The sequence below is a fragment of the Zootoca vivipara genome, chromosome 3, assembly GCF_963506605.1.
Source record: "Zootoca vivipara chromosome 3, rZooViv1.1, whole genome shotgun sequence".
Classification (NCBI taxonomy): domain Eukaryota; kingdom Metazoa; phylum Chordata; class Lepidosauria; order Squamata; family Lacertidae; genus Zootoca; species Zootoca vivipara.
Window position 1 is genome coordinate 751,386 of NC_083278.1, and position 22,646 is coordinate 774,031.

General features: G+C 42.7%; 1 protein-coding gene across 4 annotated transcripts in view; it reads left to right on the plus strand.

Moving 5' to 3' along the window:
- Window positions 1-21,753, plus strand: part of PKHD1 (PKHD1 ciliary IPT domain containing fibrocystin/polyductin) — a 248,505-nt gene extending 226,752 nt beyond the window's left edge. Inside the window, exons 56-62 of one of the 4 annotated variants that reach the window (XM_060272305.1) lie at window positions 1,385-1,520; window positions 4,989-5,076; window positions 13,354-13,461; window positions 15,360-15,518; window positions 15,970-16,023; window positions 16,848-16,976; window positions 21,261-21,753. In XM_060272305.1, coding sequence (XP_060128288.1) covers window positions 1,385-1,520; window positions 4,989-5,076; window positions 13,354-13,461; window positions 15,360-15,518; window positions 15,970-16,023; window positions 16,848-16,976; window positions 21,261-21,604 — 1,018 coding nt within the window. In that variant the 3' untranslated portion in view covers window positions 21,605-21,753. The remainder of the gene's footprint in view (window positions 1-1,384; window positions 1,521-4,988; window positions 5,077-13,353; window positions 13,462-15,359; window positions 15,519-15,969; window positions 16,024-16,847; window positions 16,977-21,260) is intronic. The other 3 variants (XM_035110412.2, XM_060272303.1, XM_060272304.1) reach the window with 3 other exon arrangements.
- Window positions 21,754-22,646: the final 893 nt, after the last annotated feature.

A 22,646-nucleotide genomic window follows, 5' to 3' on the forward strand; every position in this document is an offset into this window, starting at 1 on the left:
GAGTTAAACTAACAGATTTATTACGGTACAAAGTTTTGCAGCTTCGTTGCCCATTTCACCAGATGCACGAAGTCTGAGCTGATGTATCTGCGCTAGGGTTGTGGCTTCACCTCTGATGAAGCAACCATCCCCGTCTCAAATATATTTTTGACTGCCTCAAAACCCAAAGCAAAGTTAGCAGGCTTTGAGGCTTTGGAGCCACTTTGAATTAACTCAGGAGAGTTTCTCGAGATGGTTTTCTTGTTTGGGATATTTAGCCCAATTTTAGAACTTCCTCCAAACTTCCTCTTCATAAATGGAAAACACAAAAAGCAGAGAGGCAGAGGAGAAGAGTCCTATGACTGACACTTCCAATCAGGGATGGTTCTCCAAAAAAACAGTCAGTCTAGGTTTTAATAAGCTCGGTCTTGTTCTCTCTGGTGGGAGCAGCAGGCCTGAAAACAGTGAGCTTGTAACCTTTACTGAGGTCTGGCAGAACACATACCTGCTGATCTTACCAGTTATGCCCAGTGAAGTCATTCTTTTACATTTATTGCTAGCACTGATGAGAATAGTTTTCCTGCTTAGGTAGAGTATATTGTGATAGCCCTAGGAAGAGTATATAAGCCTAGTGAAAATATTCCCACTAATTTTCTGCAATCCACTTCTCAGTCCCTGTGCGTTATTTCAGATTGGCAGTATTAGAAAGCAACATAGACTATTAGCTTTGAAATCAGCCACTTTCCCTTTTCCTTCCTAGCATAGTTTGCAAAGGCAAAAGCTTTGCAAAGCCCAGAGTGCCTTTAGAATACAGAGAAACCTGCTGAAGAAATTGAGTTAAACCAAAGTGAATAGGCTCTCAATAAATGCATCGTTTCTACCGCACCTTAAAGCAAACACCAGGAGAGCTGAATAAATGGTTTTTGTACTTTCATTTTGAGGCAATATCAAACCCAAGTCATCACTTTGTAGCAGTGGTTTAGAAGCATATATAATAAGCATAATGACACAAAGCATCGAGAAGGAATTCAGGCTGTGTGGGCTCAGAATGAAATTCCTTCTCCCATGCATTCAAATAATCCCAGGTGCTTGAATTCATTTTTTCCTCTTGGAAGATAAACTTAAAGAGGAGCCTAAGTGCACAGGGAATTTGAAAAGGAAAGGATCATAGTGCAGTTAAAGATACAGTGCACATATTTGCAGGCACCAGCTTTGAATTACTCCCTGTCCAAAAAGCAGAGAGCACAGCGGATTTACTAACCTGTTAGGATAAGGAAAACTGGTAGATTCCAGAAAACTAGCTGTATGGGTAGCAATTCTCTCACCAATATGCCTAGTGATGGTTTCAGATGTATTCTGAATGAATAACCAGTAATGGTGGTTTCCTTTCCTCTTAACGTTCAAGAAATGGAAGCAGCCAAACTCCAGGAAGTTGCCTCTATGTCAGGCCTTACAACATCTCTGTCCGGATCCAGCCCGCTAATGGGGTGACGGAAAGCCCCCTTCCCAGGCAACCACAGGTCATCTTCCTGGATAAGAAGGTATGTAACTATAAGAAGGCACGTTTGGTACTGTGGGATAAGGATGTATCTTGTATGCAGGACTGCTAGATTTAAATGTCCAATGTAAAACAAAATCCTAATACCCCACCCTTTAATTTTATAGGTGAATGTGAAAATGTAGCCTCTTAAATATTGGTAGCTGAAAGAGAAATATCAGAAATACAAGAGAAATGCACATAAATCCAGTGATAAACACACATGAATAATGGTGCACAAAATTGCAACTTGCATTTTAGTGTCTTTGGGGTTTAATGCATTGTATCACAGAATTTGGTGTCCATTGAGCAAAGAAAAAATATATCCATGAATCCACAGGCTTTAATTCATGCACCAATCCTTCTGAAATTTTGCAGTGACAAATGTGTAATACATGCTATTTTCATTTTAAAAAACCAAAACACCAGCCTTGTCCTAAATTGCAGGGAAGTAAGCAAAATCCATTTTAGATTTTTCTCTCCCAATAATCAACTTTAAAGATGTGCTGCACAAAAAAAACCTGTCTATCTTTCTGAAATTTATTAGATTACTTACTTAAAGGCACTTCTATAATGTATACTGTTTTCATATACATTTCTGACAAGTTGGGGGAAAGCAAATCCTTTTTTAATCTCCATTAAACTGTAAAGGCCATGCTTACAGAAAACATCCTGCACCTATTCCTCTGAAACATTCCAGAGCAAGTGGTAAAGGAGTTATAGACTTTTTGCTTCCCCAGTAATAGTGAATGGGGAGACACACAACTTTGGTTTTCCTGAAGCAAAGTTTCAATGATATGTATTTTTAACTCATTAGCAAGCTTAAAACCATGGAGCCACCTGGAATGAACAAAGACATAGGATTCTTATCTCATTATACATGATCAAGCTTTCCTTAGCACCTCAGCCCTTGCTCCCCCCCCCCCGCAAGACCAATTGCAGTCATTAACAGTCATTAACAGTCATCAACAGGTTTACCACTCCTATCAGCCCATCACCCATTCCCATCACCCCCACCCCCCACCCTCTGAATATACATAAGGGTCTGGCTTCTTCTGTTTCAGTATATCTGATGAAGTGTGCATGCACACAAAAGCTCATACCAAAATAAAAACTTAGTTGGTCTTTAAGGTGCTACTGAAGGAATTTTTTTATAATGTATTTTTGTGTTTTTGTATTGTAAGCCTCTTATTGTGGGCCACTTTCTGAATTGTATCTGAGCTGTATCTTGCATTTGGTGAGCAGCCCTTTTCTTTTTTTAAAAAAAATATTTTTATTAATTTTCCAATTAAAACCAATTATATCACATTCAATATTTCAAATTATACACATATATATATCAATCAAACCGAATGTTATGCCAAATCATCTAAAAAAAATTTTTATTTGGGTTCCCATGCTTCAAGAAATTGGGAATTCCTCGCAACTGTCCACTGCCGTCTTTTTTCTAAAGTTCAAATCGTCCTCCAAGTTCATAATAATCCAGATCTTCCCCTTACAGTCACATAGATGTTTTCCACTTTCATCCGATTGTTTCCCAGCCGCTGAGATAAATATCAAATAAAGTTTCACAGATGTTCTTTCTCCTGTGTGAGTTAATCAGTCCAGCCTCCCCATAAATCTTCTTAATGGAGCTCCTTGTTGCGTCGAAGCAGCCCGAAGCAGCGCCATCTCAAAAAGCTCAAATCACTTTCGCTTTCTCTCACAGCCATGAAGATTCACGATCATTATAGAATTTACAGCTTTTTCAGGCAGGAGACCCAAACATCAAACCATAAACTCTTGGTAAATTAATGGATCTCCTTGCCCTATAGCTGAACTTAGCTTCAGGTCGCTGCTCCAATTTAAAGTGCGTCATAAATCCTCCGAGCGCGTCCAGAACTCCTTCCGCCCGACTAGGGGGAGGCTTTTCTCATCGGCAACTCCACATCTTTAAAAAAAATATGCTCAGTAACAACAGTTATAAAGTTCAACTCACACAGTCTTGCTTCTCTTTCACTCCAAACAAGCCAGGACATCGCGTCTGGGAAGGTACGAGGCAACAATATGAAGGGAAAAAAAAAAAAACCTTCCCTTATCGCTCCGTCCCCATCAATCCTTCTTCCAGATGCAGTACAATCTTTGACTCCTCTCCTTTCAGCAGCGTAAATTTCTCAGCAGTAAACAGCGCTTCTTCCCCTCCTTCTGAAGTATGTCCATAGATTTAAGCCTAATTATCTTCTTTAACCATGGAAATCCCCGCCATGCAGATTAGCGTCCGGGAGTCCTGGCCCTCGTAAGTGCTCAGCCCAAGCTCCCCCCACTCCAAAAACAGTCGGAGTGGGTCTGGGGGCATCGCGGGCCAGCGGCCCCTCTCCGTAACCCCCGGAGAGGGTAGGGGGTTGCCATTTACTCCCCTAGCAACCGCCAAATTCCTTACGAAGATCAGAGAGATGGAAAACAGGTCCGCCATTCCTGCAGGCGGAAACCGGAACCTTGTGAGCAGCCCTTTTCAGGAACTAGAGATGTAGAGTGGGACATTTTAATCAGGAACAGGAGTAGATTTGGACTGTTTTTATCTTCACTTCCTCTCCAATTGCTGATCTCTCCCTCCCCCAACCCCTCTGTATATTTCAATAGTGGTAGGCTCTGTTCATGGGCGTAGCCAGGATTTTTGTTAGGGGGGGGGGGCAGGACTTTTGTTGGGGGCAGAACCAACGTGATTGGCCAGTTAGTTAAGTATTTCTATTTTTTCCTCCCCCCGGCTACGCCCATGGCTCTGTTCAATGCCACTGGCACTTCCCTTGCTCATGAAAAAGGAAGTCAAATAAAAGCATCACCCTGACAATCCTCCTAGAACAGGTGTGGGGAACTTGTTTTGGCCTCCAGGTGTTGTTGGGCTAGAACTCCAATCAGCCCTAGCAAGTAAGGGCAATGGCCAGGGCTGAGGGGAGATGGATCTCAGCAACATCTGGAAAGCCCAGCATCCCCCACACCTGTCATAGAACAATGGAAGCAATAGCTTTTTCCCTGAGCCCATTTCAGAGTCTGCGTGAATGAGACATCTCTCAGATCAGTTACAGCGATCCTTCCTATTTTTACAGGAAGGGGGAGATCATTAATCAGATATTACATGGCTAACTGGTGAAGATAAGCAGCATAAATGGGTCCTTTTAATACAATTGCTCTTTTATGGATAAGCTGTGGCAGACAAGAGAAGAAGAAAAGCCATTGAGGTTGAAACCTTCCTGAACCGTCTCCTCAATGAACCATCAATGTGGCTTTCCCAATATTTATAGCATTTTTTGTGGTCACCACTTGACTGCTGCTTGTTTTAACTAATTTTAATACTGCATTTTTAAATTCTAATAACCTGCCCTGGGACCTCATGATGAAAGATGGGGTAAGAAATCATTGGCAACATCACCATCCCACCATCAGGAAAAACAGTGGTGACGAACAGCAATACACTATGTTTCTTTTATTTCCGTAGGGTCGAAGAGTGGCAACACTAGGCTTCCCCTCCAAACCATGGGTTGTGACAGCCTTTCTGAAAGGCACTCCAGACGCTGTGCTGAAAGGTTTGGACCTATTGCTAAGCACCTCTGAGGTTCCATTATAGGCAGCGTGGGGCCATACCGCTCACAAATATGTGAAGAATGCTAAAAGGAATGTATTTTAGGCAGTGCTGTTTTCTATATGAGCATCTCCCTCATTCTCTTAGAATGGCAATGGCGCCCACCTGAGAGGTGCCGGAACCATAGCTGCCAAGTTATCCCTTTTTTAAAGGGATTTTCCCTTATGCTGAATAGGCTTCCTCGCGAGAAAAGGGAAAACTTGGCAGCTATGGCCGGAACTGAGTTCTGGTGAGTTCTGGCTGAATTTTTTTTTTTTTAGGGATTTCACATGAACATCAGCATAGCACCTGATCCAAGCAACATCCTTATACACAAAATGATAGTTAATTGTGAAATAATGGCTTTATAGTCCTGGGCTGCTTATGTATATGCTTGTGTACATTATGGAAATGTGTGTCTTCTGTGTATGTACGTTTCCGAGCACAGTTCAAAGTGTTGGTGCTGACCTTTAAAGCCCTAAATGGCCTCGGTCCAGTATACCTGAAGGAGCATCTCCACCCCCATCGTTCTGCCTGGACACTGAGGTCCAGCTCCAAGGGCCTTCTGACGGTTCCCTCGTTGCGAGAAGCCAAGTTGCAGGGAACCAGGCAGAGGGCCTTCTCGGTGGTGGCGCCTGCCCTGTGGAACGCCCTCCCATCAGATGTCAAAGAGAAAAACAGCTACCAGATTTTTAGAAGACATCTGAAGGCAGCCCTGTTTAGGGAGGCTTTTAATGTTTAATTGTTTTGTTTCATTTTTCTGTTGTAAGCCGCCCAGAGTGGCTGGGGAAACCCAGCCAGATGGGCAGGGTATAAATAATAAATTATTATTATTATTATTATTATTATTATTATTATTATTATTATTGCTGCATATGGCAAAAAGATACCTGTCACTCTGATCTTGTGGGGATTGTAGGGTTTATTAAGTCTGCCCCAAGGCATTGTCACCATGTATGTGCAGGATGGCACCCCCCTTGTCTGAAGGTGGGGGAAATAAAAGTTCCAAACGTTCTTGAATCTGTAACCTGAGGAGAGGAACACATGATTGACAAGGGAGATCTATAAATACAGATACAGCAGACAGGGCTGGTCCTGCTGGGAGCCTGGTGAGTTAGACATGGTTTATCCAGTTTTGATTTGTTTTTGCTCCAAAGGGTACATTTTGGGTTTCAGTCCTTTTGAGCGCCCATCTCTGTAACATTTCATTGTCTTTCTTATCTTAGGAAACTAAATTCGTGTCAGATAAACATTAGGAAGAACTTCCTGACAGTAAGAGCTGTTCGGCAGTGGAATTTGCTGCCAAGGAGTGTGGTGGAGTCTCCTTCTTTGGAGGTCTTTAAGCAGAGGCTTGACAGCCATCTGTCAGGAATGCTTTGATGGTGTTTCCTGCTTGGCAGGGGGTTGGACTGGATGGCCCTCTGATTCCAACTCTCTGATTCTATGAAGCCCTGTTGGTCTCAGCTTTATCAAAACACCCTGAGGCCTAGAGTTTAAACTCTCACTACTTAAGGAGGCTTCAGAGAGACCCCCGGGGAACTTTGGGGAGACTGTTTGATAAAGGGCGGCCTGGTAAATAACTGGTCTCTTTTCTGGTGGCAGCAGATACCGCAAATGGAGGGAGAGAGGGTGCTAGAGAGGCATGCGCTGTTGTGGCCACATCCTCTTCACCAGGTGTACAGGCAAGGGCGTACCCACCATGCGGCAAGTTAGGGCAGCTGCCCTACTCTAGAAGCAGGGCTGGTGGGCAGAGGCGGAGCACAGCCCGGCGGAGCGCGAGTTCGCCATTCCCGCCGCACCGCGCCGCACCCTCCCTCCAGCTCCCCGGCGCGCCCTCAGGCAAGGCCAAGCGCGGCGGGGAACCAGGGAGCGCGGCGCGGTGGGCGGGAACGCCGAACTCGTGCTACGCTGGGCTGGGCTCCGCCTCCGCCCACCAGCCCTGCTGCTAGGGAGGGGCACAGCCCGGCGGAGCGCGAGTTCGCTGTTCCCGCCCACTTTGTGGCCCCTCCCCTTGCCCCCCCTAGTTTTGATCCTGGGTACGCCCATGTGTACAGGTCCCAGATGTTTCGGATGTGGCCTTCACAAGCTCCCTCCTCCCTCCGTAGAATCCTCTCCTAATGCAGCTTGACTGCTGAGTCTAGTGTGAGATGAGGCATGGCAGAAATGAACAACTGGGATGCATCACAACAGAACTCTGCCCATGCCTCTGTGGCTTGCCATGGATACTGGTGAAGAGCCCGTTGCCTCACATGGGAGAACATCAGAGGGTGACCTTTCAACTGTTGCTGATCATGATGGTCTTCGTTTTAGTTTTACTCCGGGTACAGTCACTGGAATTAATGAATATAACTAAGTAAATTCCATTAATTTCAATGGGTCTGCTCTGAGTAACACTTAGTTGACTGTCACCCCAATGATTTATTTGTTCTGGCTACGCAGGTTACAGTTGAAGTTCCAAAATCAGAAAGGGCAAAATATTTATAAACTTCCCTCACAGATCCAGGCCTCTGAAGTCAGTGCCATAAAGTGACTGGGCCAATTTTCACACTCAGAATAGCACGTGATACCGGTATTGTTTTTCTGGATCCCTACCCATTTTAGAAACAAATGGAAAACTGCATGATCAAATGTTTCTCCATGTCAGAAATTTGCTGCCTTTGAAGCTAGCAGGCCTAGGTGAAGGATTCTAGTTTACTATGTGCAAGGGTTTGTAAAAAAACAAAAACACACGGGGGAGCCTTCAGACACCTGCATTCTGATGCGATGTAGTCCTATGAATGATGTACAACGTGCTTTTCTGAATACTAGCTGAGGTCAGACACCGGGTAAGCCACTGTTCCTCATCCTCTGTTCCCCTTTTATAAAATTTGGCCATAAAGTGCACGAAAGCTCATACCAAAATAAAAACTTAGTTGGTCTTTAAGGTGCTACTGAAGGAATTTTTATTTTATTTTATCTCAGATCAGTTAGTTACAAGGACAAACAAGATTCAAACTTGTAGAACACTTTGTACTGCAAATGTATTGCATTGCTCCATTTATACATGAGCTTGTTCTGGAGGTCTATGTGACCTCCTTATCCATAATAATCTGGGATTTGAAGCAAGCGGTATACAAATATATTATTGGAGAGAATGATAAATAGTGCATTTTTTATTTTTAAAAAAATAAGTGGGCTTCAGAATTATTCCCATGTAAGAATTTGCTGTTGTTGTTGTTGTTTAGTCGTTTAGTCGTGTCCGACTCTTCATGACCCCATGGACCATATAGGTGCATGTGATTCTCCACCCAAAGAAATGAACAGGTTTTTGAAAGCAAATGCATTTGGATGACACAACAGTGATTTCTGTGACTTGCATATAACAGGACAGAAACAGAGAGGACTATTGCTTAATTCGGACTATCCTAGGACTGTGGAGCCTTTGTACAAATAATGCACTGAAGAATCTGAGGCATTTCAGCTTCTCTTCTCAGGCTCTAAGGCAGATAGAAGCACCACCTGTGCCTATTGAACTATTGAAAACAGGGGAACAAACAAACCCTATCAGTCGTGGTGCGAGGAGCTTCCCACCGTGTGCCAATTTGAAGTCGCAGCTGAGCTTTGCACGTATGAACCCTGATCATGCTAAATATATCTTTCCAGGGGTTGTAGCACAGCTCACGCAGGTAGGCACGGTTGGCTGAGAACAGAGCAAAGGAATTCACTGTGCAAATGTCTTTCAATTATGGGCTTAATGACCCTCATGGCCCCCTTGCAGTCTTTTAAGCGATGAACGTAATGGACTCATTGCTGTGGCTGACATTAACCTGGGCAGTCGCTCTGCTGGTTTAAATTGGCATAGCTCCAAGGAAGCCAATGAGGTAATTCTGATTTACATGCTCACTGATGACATCAGTAGCAATGCTTGTTCCACAGGGTGGACATTCGTCTACTGTTAGATAGTGGTAGCCACCTGGCCCGTTTTGCCCAGGACAGCTGCCTTATTTGGGGATCTAATAATTTGCCAATGGCTTTGAAAACAACCAAAACAAATGGAAAGGAGGAGTCTATATGTGATCTTCTGAGTTGCTTTACATTACCCTTCATTGTAAAAGTTCAGCTGTTGAAATATATCTTTGTGAGTTATAAAACAACCTTATTTTTCCTCTCTGACCCAAAGTTAATTAAGCCATGAAAGGAGAAATATAAAGAAAGAAGGAAGCAAACTAATAGAAGATGGAAGAAGGCTCAAATAAAGGACAGTCACTGAAGAGAAAAAGGCATTCTGCATTCTTCAAAAGAAACATGCATCAAATTAATAGTCAATAAACTCCAAGAACGACAGAAGTGTGCTCTGCAGATGTTCGCTGCGTAATCATTTGCTGTGTTTATTCCTTTGACAAACGTGATCATTGTGATCATTGTTAGCAGCATTTAAGGAGAATGTGTCTTCCACACATATTCAGACTGTTTCATTTGACAGCAGCCAAACTGCCTCTCAGGAAGCAGTTTAGCTCCAAATTAGCTCGCTCCAGCATTAAATACCAGCTTGCTTTGGAGGTCTTTGTGACGAGCACCATATATATCCATAATATTCTGGTATTTGAAGCATATGTGCCAGGGAGCTGAGAGACTCTCCTTTCAAGAATACAGTATGTTACTCCAGGATTCATCATAGACTTGAAATGGCAGCTATAAAACCTTCCAGTGTTGCAGCCTGGAAATCTAGCATTACAGTAAACTGAGAACGTTATCAGTAGTCAAGGCACTTAGATGCTCTGTCAAAAAGTTCCATGGAAGCGACTTAATACAGGTGCCTAGCTGGCAAGCAGGGAAATCATAGAATCATAGAATTGTAGAGTTAAAAGGGACTACAATTCAGCACTTTCTGCAATAACAAAAATATGTCTCAAGGTAACTCGCAAACCCATAAAAACATAAAGCTTACAAACATTTAAAAACAATGCATCAGGAAAGTCAGTAAAAGACAAATGATCTAAAAGTGCTTATTATAAAGTGCCTGTTATAGAAAGTATGAATCCTACCCCATCCAACTTAAAATGTACACTACAGAGAGGCCAAGAATCATAGTATAGTATGGTCCAAATTAGCTATCAAAGTACTGGAATAGGAATGTCTTAGCCTGGCATCTAAAAGCTGACAATCTCAGGTGGGTGCTGTTTCAGAGATCATTCCACAAATAGGGAGCAGCCACTGAAAAAGCTCATTGGGAACAGGTGAATTGTTATTGGGAAACAGCACAGAGTAGTGTGAAAAGCTCCTACTGATACTTCTGTGACGTGATCTGATTAGTCTTTGGCCCAGTCCTACTGTTTTAGGAAAGAATATTTTCCGGCTATATAATGAAGCACATTGAGCCTCTGGCTCACGTGCTAACCTCTCCTTCTCTTGTGCACACCAGAGGAAAAGATCAGGCGCATATGCTTCCAATTTTAAAGTGACCACACAGTCCCTCAGATGTCAAGACTTAGAAAGTTAATTTTTTTTCCTAAAAATATTTTCAGAACAAGACGGAATGAAACCATTGTATGGCCCTGTCTCATTATCACTTACCATTGTTTAAACAAACCACAGTTCCATGAATTCAGGCATCACTGGGGACTGTGGTGGTTTGAAAAGCGGAAGTGAACACTTCTGATCTCTTTGCAGGCATGAAAGAAGGAAGAACATTCAAACTTGAAGCTGGCTTGTTCATGTGACACGAAACTGATGCTTTGTTAGTCTGAACTGGGCTACAGCAGGTGTTCAGACATTTCAATTTGATTCCAACACAGTGGTGTTTTGCACCTGATGATATTTTGATGGTATACAGTGTTTTTGGTCCCAACGGCAAGTTGTGGCTACAAGTTACTGTCTCTGATTGTTAGCATATGGTAGGTCTTGAACTGCTGTAACATGGCATCTGCTTATGGATCCTACAGACCACCTTTGTCTTGGAAGCTAACAGTGAATGCAGAGGACGGGGAGTGATAAAGTGGAATAGTGAGAGGGGAAAGTTAGGCAGTAGCAAATGGGGCAGAGGCCTTGATATTTCAGGGAACAATATGGGTGGGGAAGAAGCATTGAGGAGGTATTTGAAACAGAAGAGGGAACTGTAATTTCAGCAATGTGAAGCCTGAGGCCAAATGCAGCCAAATGCAGGCTTCTCTAACTGGCCCTTGGCTCTCTCCCGAGGCCACACCCCACCTCAGGCCACGCCTCTCACTGACCCTGCTGTGCTAGGGCTTTGGCCAGTGGTGGAGCAAGCTGATCGGATGCCTGGGGTGGCATCTGTGCCCAGGGGCGGGACCAGCCCCCCGTGGGGGGGGGCAGGACAATCTGCGGGGCCTCCGAGGAGTCTGCCTGCCTCCTCCCAATCAGCCGACCTACTGCTGAGGGGGAGGCAGGGGCGGACCATTTGGGGCAGCGTGGAGCCTGCGGGCACTCAAGCCACCATGTCACTCCCAGGAGAGATGCGTAGCTCTGGCGCGCTGCAGGCCCCTCAGTGAGTGCTGCCTGGCATTTTGTCACCCCCCCTTTAGTGGTGCCTCCACTGCACCCCCTTCCTCTGCCCCGGCTTTGGCAGCTTGATAATTTCTTGCATTGCCACATGGAGGATGGAGAGATGGTTGCGATGGCATGTGCATGTAGAAACTGACTTTTGCATGGCTGAAATATAGCCTTTCTGTACAAAAGGTGAGAGCGGCATCCGTTGTTCCACCCACTTTTGCCTCTGGCCCAGCCCACTGTGGCTCGTAGCCCCTGGGAGGTTCTTGGTAGGTTCCCCACAAGGGAATGCAGTCATCAGGCTATCCATCTATCTTCTTTGACCTTAGTTGGATGTCAGGGATGGAAAATATAGGGAACCTGTTTAGATCCTCAAAGTGCTACAAGTTATCCCAAGGTCCTAGCAGAACTTTTTCCAGGAAGGACAACTGCTTATGCCACAATGAATTGTAGCATAAATTCTGCGAAAGAATTATCTTGATGAGGCATTTAGCTTCAGACTCAGGGCCAAACAATTTCAATACTATATTGGGAAATATTTTTTTTAATTAAAAATCCATGTCAGACTAGAATAGAACTATGAAAAGTTTCCCCATTCCCTTACAGTTTGGCACTCTGACTTCATTTACATATGAATTATTAACCCTATGAAATGTTTGACCTTCCTGGCTTAAGCAGATACCTTTGGCATCAGGCGCCGTGTTTGTTTGTGCCACCCCTCCTGAAAGTGCATTTATCTACATGCAAGGAGGCTTAATTGAGTCCATTCCAGCTGGATCGCTAGCTTTTAGATGAAGTTACAGAAAGAAAAATATTGGTCTATTATGTTCGCAGCACAGAGAATGCAAGAGGGAGCACTGAAATAGTGTACAACACATTTACAGGCTACAAAATTGATATGTACTGTGCTTAAAAACATGGAATCTGGCTTTGATTATCTAGAAACTTTTTCCATGAGCTTTTTTTCAGCTGGAACTCCCTGGAACTCCGTTCTGGCACCTCTCAGGTGGGTGCCATTGCCATTGTAAGAGAACACCTCTTTCTCTAGAAAAATAACACATTTCAAATGGAAAGCACCATAATCTAATAATCTAAACTCATTGGTTTTTAAAACTGAAGAACAGGCTGTCTCCAAGGGGAATTTTATTGCTTGGGAGATAGTGATTTCTAGGGCAGGTGTTTTGATTTCTTACACTGGTGATTCCTGCCCCCCCCCCCAAATACAATATTATTGTAGCCACAAAGGACATATTTAATGCTGCAAGTACAGTAATTGATTTGCTGAACAAGTAAGAATTCTTGTTTTGTAATCTCTGGATGTTGTCCAACATCCTAAAGAGGTTCTGGTATCTATTGCCTCTAACCCTTCCCACCTGAACCAATATTTAGAAAGTTGATTCTTCCTGCATGGTTGAGAATTTTGCCATTTTCCTGTGTCAAGTTCAGGATTTGACTAGAGTTTGGTTAGCACTTAAAAGCGTTGCAGAGTGAAATGCAGGTATCTAGTCCTTAAATTAATAAAACAACATTTCCAATAAAAATAATGTCAAGTAGAAAACTGGAACGTTGACTTAACAATGGCGTAAATGATAGGGCTGTGCATCAATTCTGCGTGCACCTTGAATAATGAGGCAAATCTAAGTCCCATTGGTTTACTGGAGCTTTCAAGTAAATTTGTGTAGGGTTATGGCTTTAAAAGATGTAGTTTTGGTGAAATTCATCAGATAATCTAGCATAGCTATGTATCTTTCTTCAGGTGACACAAGGGTAAAGGTCCAAGATGGAAAGGCTGCCTTTCAAAACCTGGTGGTCTCTGGGTCCTGCTCAGGTTGTTACCTCTTTTTCAAAGTGACTTCTCCTCCAGGTAAGATTCATTATCCAGTGAAGGGTCTACTAAGGAGCCTAATGCTAAAGCTAAGCAGGTGCTGGGTAAGATCAGTGCCTTTATAGGAGATACAGTCGTGCCTCGCTAGACGAATTTAATTCATTCCACGGGTCTTTTCTTATAACGAAAAATTTGTCTAGCGAATCCCATAGGAATCCATTAAAAATTTCAATCCATTGAATTTTTTTTTTTTTTTTGCCCATAGGAACACATTAATTGAATTTCAATGCATTCCTATGGGAAACCGCGATTCGCTAGACGAATTTTTCATAAAACGAATTCATCTAGCGAGGCAACCTCCGCTCGAAGAATCCTTTCGTTAAGCGGAAATTTCGTTAAACAGGGCATTCGTTAAGCGAGGCACCACTGTATTGGGTTCTGTAACAGAGGAAAGGTAGGATGGATGTACACATAAGAAAATAAATAAGAGATCTCAGTTTTATCAGCCAATATGTGAAGAAGTCTTTTGGCTGCATGTGCAGGTCCTTTGCTCTCATTTCTTTCGGGGGAGCAAACAAACCAGCAAGACTTCCATTAACAATAGTTTCCCATTTCATCGTTTCCAAACCAGAAAACTGTAGCTAATGACTTCAGAACAAGTTAGGATATGAAGTCAACTTCAAACCATAGTTCAGTATCCTGGCTTGCCCCGTACTGTCCTGTTTTGGATGAAATGGGAAACTATAATTAATGGCAGGGCCGGCTCTAGGTAGAGTCCCGGGGGCACGGTACGCCAGGGCACCGGGACGGTAGGTGGGGCGCTGCGCGGCAAAGCCACGCGGAAACCATGCTGTGCCCTGCGAGGGCGGGGGCACCGGAGCTATCTCCGCCCCTCAGCACCAGGGCACCCGACCTGCTCAAGACTGCCCTGATTAATGGAAGTATTTTCCTGGTTTGTTTGCTGACTCAAGCAAAGGAAGAGCTACATGTGAAGCCAAAAGGGTTGTTCATATATCACCTTAGTTTGAGATATGGTCATCAAAAGCTGACTAATAAATCATATTTTATTAAAATTTTCTGAAATACATTCCTCTCCCTTCCAAATTCTAATACAGGCATCCCCAAACTTTGGCCCTCCAGATGTTTTGGACTACAATTCCCATCATCCCTGACCACTGGTCCTGTTAGCTAGGGATCATGGGAGTTGTAGGCCAAAACAGCTGGAGGGCCGCAGTTTGGGGATGCCTGTTCTAATAGCTTAAACATACCATTGAACCAATGTTTTTCAGCTTCTCAGCAACATTTGCTCAATCAGTCTAAAAAAACAGGATGGTGAAGAAGATGGAACTTTGATCTGATCCAGCAGAGCTCTTACCACTGAGCCTCTTGGGCTTGCCAATCGGCAGGTCGGTGGTTCGAATTCCCGCAACGGAGTGAGCTCCCGTTGCTCGGCCCCAGCTTCTGCCAACCTAGCAGTTCAAAAGCACACCAGTGCAAGTAGATAAATAGGTACCGCTGTGATGGGAAGGTAAACGGCGTTTCCATGTGCTCTGGCTTCTGTCACGGTGCCCTGTTGCACCAGAAGGAGTTTAGACCTGCTGGTCACATGACCCGGAAAGCTGTCTGTGGACAAATGCTGGCTCGCTCAGCCTGAAAAGCGAGATGAGCGCCACAACCCCATAGTCACCTTTGACTGGACTTAACCATCCAGGGGTCCTTTACCTTTTTACCTTTACCTCTCATCTTCTTATAATAAGAACTGGGATCCTGATACCATCTATTATATTGATAGTGTTTTCTGTGCCTCATCTTTTTCTTTCAGGCCTCAAGCAATCCCAGACACAATGTCCTCTCTTTGTTGCAATAACTACATTTCTGAACCTTTAAACACATGCTCCTCATTATGTTGTTTGCTTTCTTCTGCTTTTGTTTTTTAGGTGCTATATTATCTGTCAGATCCAATTCTTTTACTATATACCCCATTACTGTGACAGAAAAATCAGCCATAATCTTCACTGCTGCATTGGGATCTGCAGCCTCTCTGCTTGTTTTGGGATCTGTTGTGATCTGTTGGTCCAAGAAAACAAGAAGGAACAGTGAGTTGCAAAACTGAAGTGAAGTTTGCACCCAGAAAATATCCCATTTGTTCTGCTGGGGCTTACAGAAAAAGAGAGGTTTTACAGTGAGATTGACAATAGCTGGTGGTAGCAGATTGTGCTCCCCCAATTCTAACAGTGTAGAAATGTTTCTCCCATTAGTATTGGGCAGATCAGCATGGAGTGGCATTACTGCTGTGTACAGACCCTTGTGTTGTACCTTCTGATTACTCCAGTGCAGGAGTGACTATCTTGGAGCCTTCAGATGTTGGGACTCCATCTCCCATCAGCACCAGCCCACTTAGCCAGTGCTCAGAGATGGTGTAGCACACCAACATCCAGAGAGCCTCAGGGTAGCAGCCCCTTCATTAGTGGGTGCAGTTTTACCAGCTGATGGGTGCATTTTATGCAGGCTGATGGGCTACTTTTTATACAACCTTTTTATTTGCAGATATGAGGAAAGGAAAGGAAATGCAATCAAAAACATTGTCCATGGCCATGAACAGTAAGAATATTCCAGCAATCTTAATTTAAGCAAAATAAAATAAAAAAATCCTTCCAGTAGCACTTTAGAGACCAACTAGAGACCAAACTTAGTTGGTCTCTAAGGTGCTACTGGAAGGATTTTTTAAATTTTGTTTTGACTATGTCAGACCAACACAGCTACCTACCAGTAATTAATTTAAGCATTTAGAGCAATGAGCCTAGGGCTTGCCGATCAGAAGGTCGGCGGTTCGAATCCCTGCGACGGGGTGAGCTCCCGTTGCTCGGTCCCTGCTCCTGCCAACCTATCAGTTCGAAAGCACGTCAAAGTGCAAGTAGATAAATAGGTAAACGGCATTTCTGTGCGCTGCTCTGGTTTCACCAGAAGCGGCTTAGTCATGCTGGCCACATGAACTGGAAAAACTGTCTGTGGACAAACGCCGGCTCCCTTGGCCAGTAAAGCGAGATGAGTCATCCACGACTGGACCTAACAGTCAGGGGTACCTAGAGGTTGGTCTATCCATTGCTATTAGTCATGGGGTACCCCAATGGCAGAGGGGGTATTGCTTTCACACCCTGCTTGTGGACTTCCCAGAGGTATCTGTTTGACAACAAACAGAATCTAAAGGAAGAAGGGAACCTTGTGAAAACACTGTCGCAAGATGAGTGCGGCAACCCCAGAGTTGTCCGCGACTGGACTACTTAACTGTCAGGGGTCCTTTACCTTTTTTCAAGACACTTCTTATGTCCAAATAGGTATGGGCTATTAGTTGTTTCTGCAGGAGGTCACTTGTATATTTCACTGAAAATTTGCAGTTTAAATCCCCTTGTAATGTTTTGATACAGAAAACAGGATCAGAAAACCTTTGAAGAAGAAGAAGCATGTCCATATTCAGGCAAATCAGCAGATACTTCATGCCCAACCATGCTTCATCCAGGAGGAGAATAAACACAACATTACTGCTAGGAGAGAAGGTGAGTCTCTTGGATAAAGACTTAATCCTATTATAAAGCACCTTTTTGCACATCATAGGTTGCAACCTTAGCAGGTCCCTGAGCTGGGCTTTTCAGTGCCTCGGCCACAAATAATGTTTGTCAACCAGTTGTAGCCTGGTTGGATTTTTTCATGAGTTCAAGGCAGGCTTTGCTTCAGGAGTCCAGATAATGGCTTCCTGAAATGGGCTGTTGCTTTAGGGTTTGAGGCTGGTTTCTGCCTGACGCTCCAACCTTCCAGCTCACTGGAATTGTGACCATGACAATATTTGTCGTATCTTTTATTACAGTGTTCCCTTCTTGTAATTTCAACATCACCTACTTCACTTCTTCTTTTCTCAGTTTAACCATTTCCCAGGTTTATTAGCAAATTTAAAAAATATTTAGAATATTTCAAATGTTAGCATATTCCTGCATTGTTAGCATAGATAATGGTCCCTGCAGCATCTTAATTTGGCAGGTAACATTTGTATTTGTTGGTGTTTGTTCCAGCTCTTTTTCTTGTCTAATTTCATACAGAATCTTTTGTATTTTCTCCTCTTTTTGAAGTCTCTCTTTTTGAAGTTGAGAGTTACCAGTATGTTGCATAAAGGAACCTCTTATATATGTTTTGCTTGCATCCCAGACCGATATCTTTTCTAAATTATTCTCAAAAAATTATTTTAATTTTTGCTTTCAATCTTGGCGTAATAACGTTTCATTAAGTCTCCATCTAAAACATCCATTTTTTTTTGTACCGGTAAGTCATCATAACTGGATTATGATACAAGAAAGTTTATACTTGGTAGTATATCAACTTAATGCAGCCCAGTAGCCAATGTCTTCATTACTCATATCATATCCTGATAGGGGCCTCTGTTTCTCACTAAAATACATAAATTGTTTTGTGTCCCCATTTGCGGCCCTCCAAATGGCCACAAGTTCCAGATTGTCCACAATTTCAAAAAAATAAAATAAAATGGGTAACTTAACTTGGGTAATTTTAATGTTTCTTTCTGAACTTCTATTCTCCATTCCAGTCTCCCATAAGCAGGGCTTTTTTCATTCAGAACTCACCAGAACTCAGATACAACACCTTTCAGGTGGACACAATTATCATTATAAGAGAGCAAGGTGAGTTCCAGCACCTCTATTTCTAGAAAGATAGTACTGCCCATAAGACACTAATTTCCTTATGAGACCTAGTATCTGTTTGGATAACTTCTCAGTTATGTTACTATAGGGACTGGATGGGGACTAACCCTAACATAAATATGCATCGAGCAAATGTTGATGGACAAAGTAAAGAGGAAACAATTCCTTACACCCCTTTCATGGAAAGGGGTTATAAATCCTCCGTGGTGTGGTAAAGATTGAGTTGAATGTTTTGCCTTGACACCTGCCATCATCCCCACCCCTGGACTCTTCATATCAGCTACACATGAGAAAGACCCTTTGATCTCAAAAAACTAGGCAGAATAGACAATGCTGGATTAAATGGTTTGTCTCAGTATTATATTCTTAGCAACTTTGCTGAGAATATGCTTTTAGAATATTGAATATTTGGACCTCGATTTCACTTTGTTCAGGAGGCCTTTTCATTTTAATCTAAAGGTTCCACTATTTTAAAGCTCCATGTGAGCAGAAAACTTTTATCTTATGAATGAATAAGCTATGGATGACCTCTTATAAATAATATATACTGCAGATGACAAAGTGAAGTCTTGTGAGATGTAAAATAGCTGCTGAGGAAGACAAAACTTCTAACATATTTGGGAGCTTTTCTTGCATTAAACAGACTGCTGCAATCAAACGTGGGATTGTTTGACTTGCAGATTATTGCTTCATCCATTTTCACTGGATCAAATTATTTTTAAACAATATTTAAAATAATGTTTGCAATGACTAAAAGTCCCCAATGCTGACTTGATGGGGTTTATTTCTCTTTTAGTGTATGCTTATTTATGTATGTGTCATTAGGCTGAGTTTACTAGATCAACTTTTCATGAGTATAGCTGCATCAGGGGCTGTTTAGGTTGTATATCTATTTATATTTAGGTAAGGTGTGCGTAATCCCAAAAGTTGATCAGGGACAAATTATATGCAAAAGGCTACTTTTTAAATTCCTACCGGGCCCCTGTCCCCAAAACAGACGACCCACGACAGTATAGCAAGGTCATAATGAACTCTAAATATAGGGAGGGCGGGCGGGTGATCTGGTGCACAAGGCGAAAAGAGGAAGCTCAACGCAACGTGCAGCGGTAGATATAGGTCCCTCGGTTAATGCATGAAACGATCCCATTGGCCAGAATTACCCCAGCAACCGAGGGACCACCAATCGGGTTGTGGGTATCCAATCGCTCCCACCCACAACAACAGTGAGGACAGTCTTATTGATCTCACCGCAACACGTGCTCTCTGGGAGGAGGACACGATTTCCAGACCTTCTCAGATGTATCAAGGTTTCCTTGCCACATACATACCGCATGCATGCTGAAATATTTCCTTGACCTATCTCTCACGGTTTGATGGGGGCATGCAGATTACCTTTAAGCTATTCTCCCTTATGAACTGGCCCAGACCCTGCGGTCATCATCCGAGGCCCTTCCTTGTGTGCCAACTCCACGAGAGCTCCAGAGAGTGGCAACACAAGAAAGGGCCTTTTCTGCGGTGGCTCCCTGCTTGTTGGATGCTTCCCCCAAGGAGGCTCACCTGGTGACTTCATTACATGTCTTTAGGCACCAGGTGAAAACATTCCCCTTCTCCCAGGGCTTTGGCTAATTTAATTTAAATCTGTGGCCTTTTAAACTTGTTTTGTTTGCCATTATGCCGTTTATTCTTGCTTTTAAACTGTAAACTGCCCTGTGATCTTGAGATGAAGGATGGTAAATAAAATAAAATAAATCTGCCCTCATTCACCATTTTTGCTGTCAGTCCCATAGAACCAGTTGGGGTGGAATGGTGTAAACTAAAGGGGAGGAGGAGGGAGGCTCTGAGTTGGGAGGGTGGGGTCAGCCAGGAGAGTGAGCTGCATTTAAGATGGCTCCATCCCTCGTGGCCACTGAGGTGGGGCATCTGTTGTGCTTGGGGCTGAGGAGATTTTGGCTGCCCCAAAGTGCACACCCCAGTTCTTCCCCCCACTAGAATGCAAATAAGGTCCTAAACTTGTTGCTTATGTAAGAAGCAGAAAGAGGTTAGTTTTGAGTTTCATCTTATTTTAATTAACATTTATCACAGAAAAGCAGAAGGAGCAAGAGAGGAAATGCTACAGTTTATATGTTTTGATATTTGCCATACTCTTTCAAAATACAGTGTTCAGCTGTATGCCTTAGGATACATATCTGCTATAAATTCATTTTTTATCTAATTTGTCTGAGATCTAAGCTTCCTGTGGAGGTCTGAGATCAAAGGATCTGATTCTTTCTGATGTTGGCTCTGACACGTAATGTGTGCTGACTTAGTTCTGTCTATAAAATCGCAGTGGGAGGCTGCCATTCTCCCTTGGCACCTTTACATAGTGAACTTTCATTTCGCCTGGTGAGGATAACAGGTACCACATTGATTGGAGCCACCGTGTAAATAATTAATAGGGAGAATTTTCTCTGCAAAAGGAAATCCAGTCCTCCAGATTCTTCTTAAAACGAATTGTTGCGAGATCATTAAAAATCCCCAATATGGTCAAATTTAAACAAGAATAACAACATCTTAAGCAAATATAATATGCATGACATGGAATGTCTAATCTTTGCATTCCCCTCTATTTAAAGTGATGTTGGTTTTGAACACTGAGCACCCATCAAAGTTGGTTACTTCCATTTTGTTAATGCCAGCTAATTTTATTTCCCATGAACAAACCCTAGGTTTTTTTTTGTATCCATTTTTATGTTTGGTATTTTAAATTTGGTTGAGGATGAATGGTATATATAAGACAGCATAAACCAGCTTAGAACTTAATGCAACATAAATCAAATGACAGATTAGATGTGCTTTGATTTACCAGTCCAGCTGTACAAAGACATAGTTTTCAATGATCCCATTGCATGTGGGAAGATAAATTCCCCCTCTTTAGGGATACTGGGATATAAATGTAAGGTTTTACATTGGGGACTACGAAAAAGGCAAGGCCAGCCTGAAACATGATACCAGTCCCCGCTAGTCCCTTTTTGGTCTTGGCATTGCCCTGCAGAACATTTCCTGTCATTCAGCCTTAGAGTAATTGTTGACCAGCCATTGAGAACACCAAGAATCGGACCACAGTCTATCAAATGAATGCTTATATTTCTCTAGTAGACCTGAAGCTGCATGAGGAACATGAAAACACAGCAGAACCATTCAGGAAGTTCCACCAACAAGCATTTAACAGCACAGCAGTGGGAGCAGCAAACAGAACCAAGCAAGGCCATCGGTCCCACACTGGGACATCCAAATGGGGGTCTCTGGAACTTCAGCAGCTGAGCATCAAGGAGCTTAATGACTGGAAGGATACCAAGCAACATTTCTCGGACTACGCTCAGCAGAAGGAAACAAAGAAAGGGCAATTCACAGATAAAATATATAAAAGACCCTCAGAGAAGCCTGCCTTGAGGTCAGGAGGGGATATTAGGGAGAAACAGCAAGTTGTAGTACCATAATAATACGTAAACTAGTTCCTGGGATAGGATTCATGATAAATAATATGGGAGTTCACAAATAAATGTGCTTTAAAAACTCAAATAGTTTCACTCATTGACAATCCAAGAACCACCAAGCTTTTTTAAAAAAAATGTATTTATTGAAGATTTTCCAACACACACATACAGAAATACCAAACACAAAAATACACAATACAAAAATACAAAATACAAAAACAAAAATACAAAAAAGAAAAACAAAAAATGTCAAAAACAAAATCTTTAACTTAAATCTTGATCATCACCCTTTGGACTCCCTCGACCTCCCCCGCCTTGGGTCCCTGTTGCAATATTGTTTAAACAGTATTCATTATAATTTTGCTAATCTTACATATTATTCTCTCAATCCTTTATTCTTATTTTCAACCCTTCTTCCATATACCATTGCAATCACCTTTATCTAATATTTCAAATCAAATATTTCTAATTCCCTTTATTCATTCTAAAAATGTTTTCCCTTCTGCCTATAATTTTTATTAACAACGAATCATCATTCCAATATTAACTCTTAAATCAGATATTATTTCAAACCATTATAACATAACTCCCCCCTTCCCCCAAATCCAGATTTTCCAAGAGTTTACAGCGAAGTCCATATGACATACCAGTATAAGGCCATTCCATATCATCCATCTCTATCAACATTAACGTTCTATTAACCCACTCCCACCCTTTCCCATAGTTTCCACAAAACCCTATCCTCCCACTTCTGCAGTTTCCCACCTATACCTTTCTGTCTACCTTCCCAGAGTGCACCCTGTCCTCCCCCTCTCACTGGGAGGGCAAAAGCCCTCTCTGGTTCATCTTTGAGGAGTTCTTGAATCCAAGAACCACCAAGCTTTTTAAGTCTATGGGCATATTTGGATTTTTGAGTGAGTGCCATGGGAGTTACTCCCTCTGCTCAGTCCCCATCTCTAGTTTACCTACCCCTGCCTGAGAGGAAGAAAGAGCGAAAGCACAGGTGGGCCTATTTTATATGCATAAAAGTCAGATCCTTTAGAAT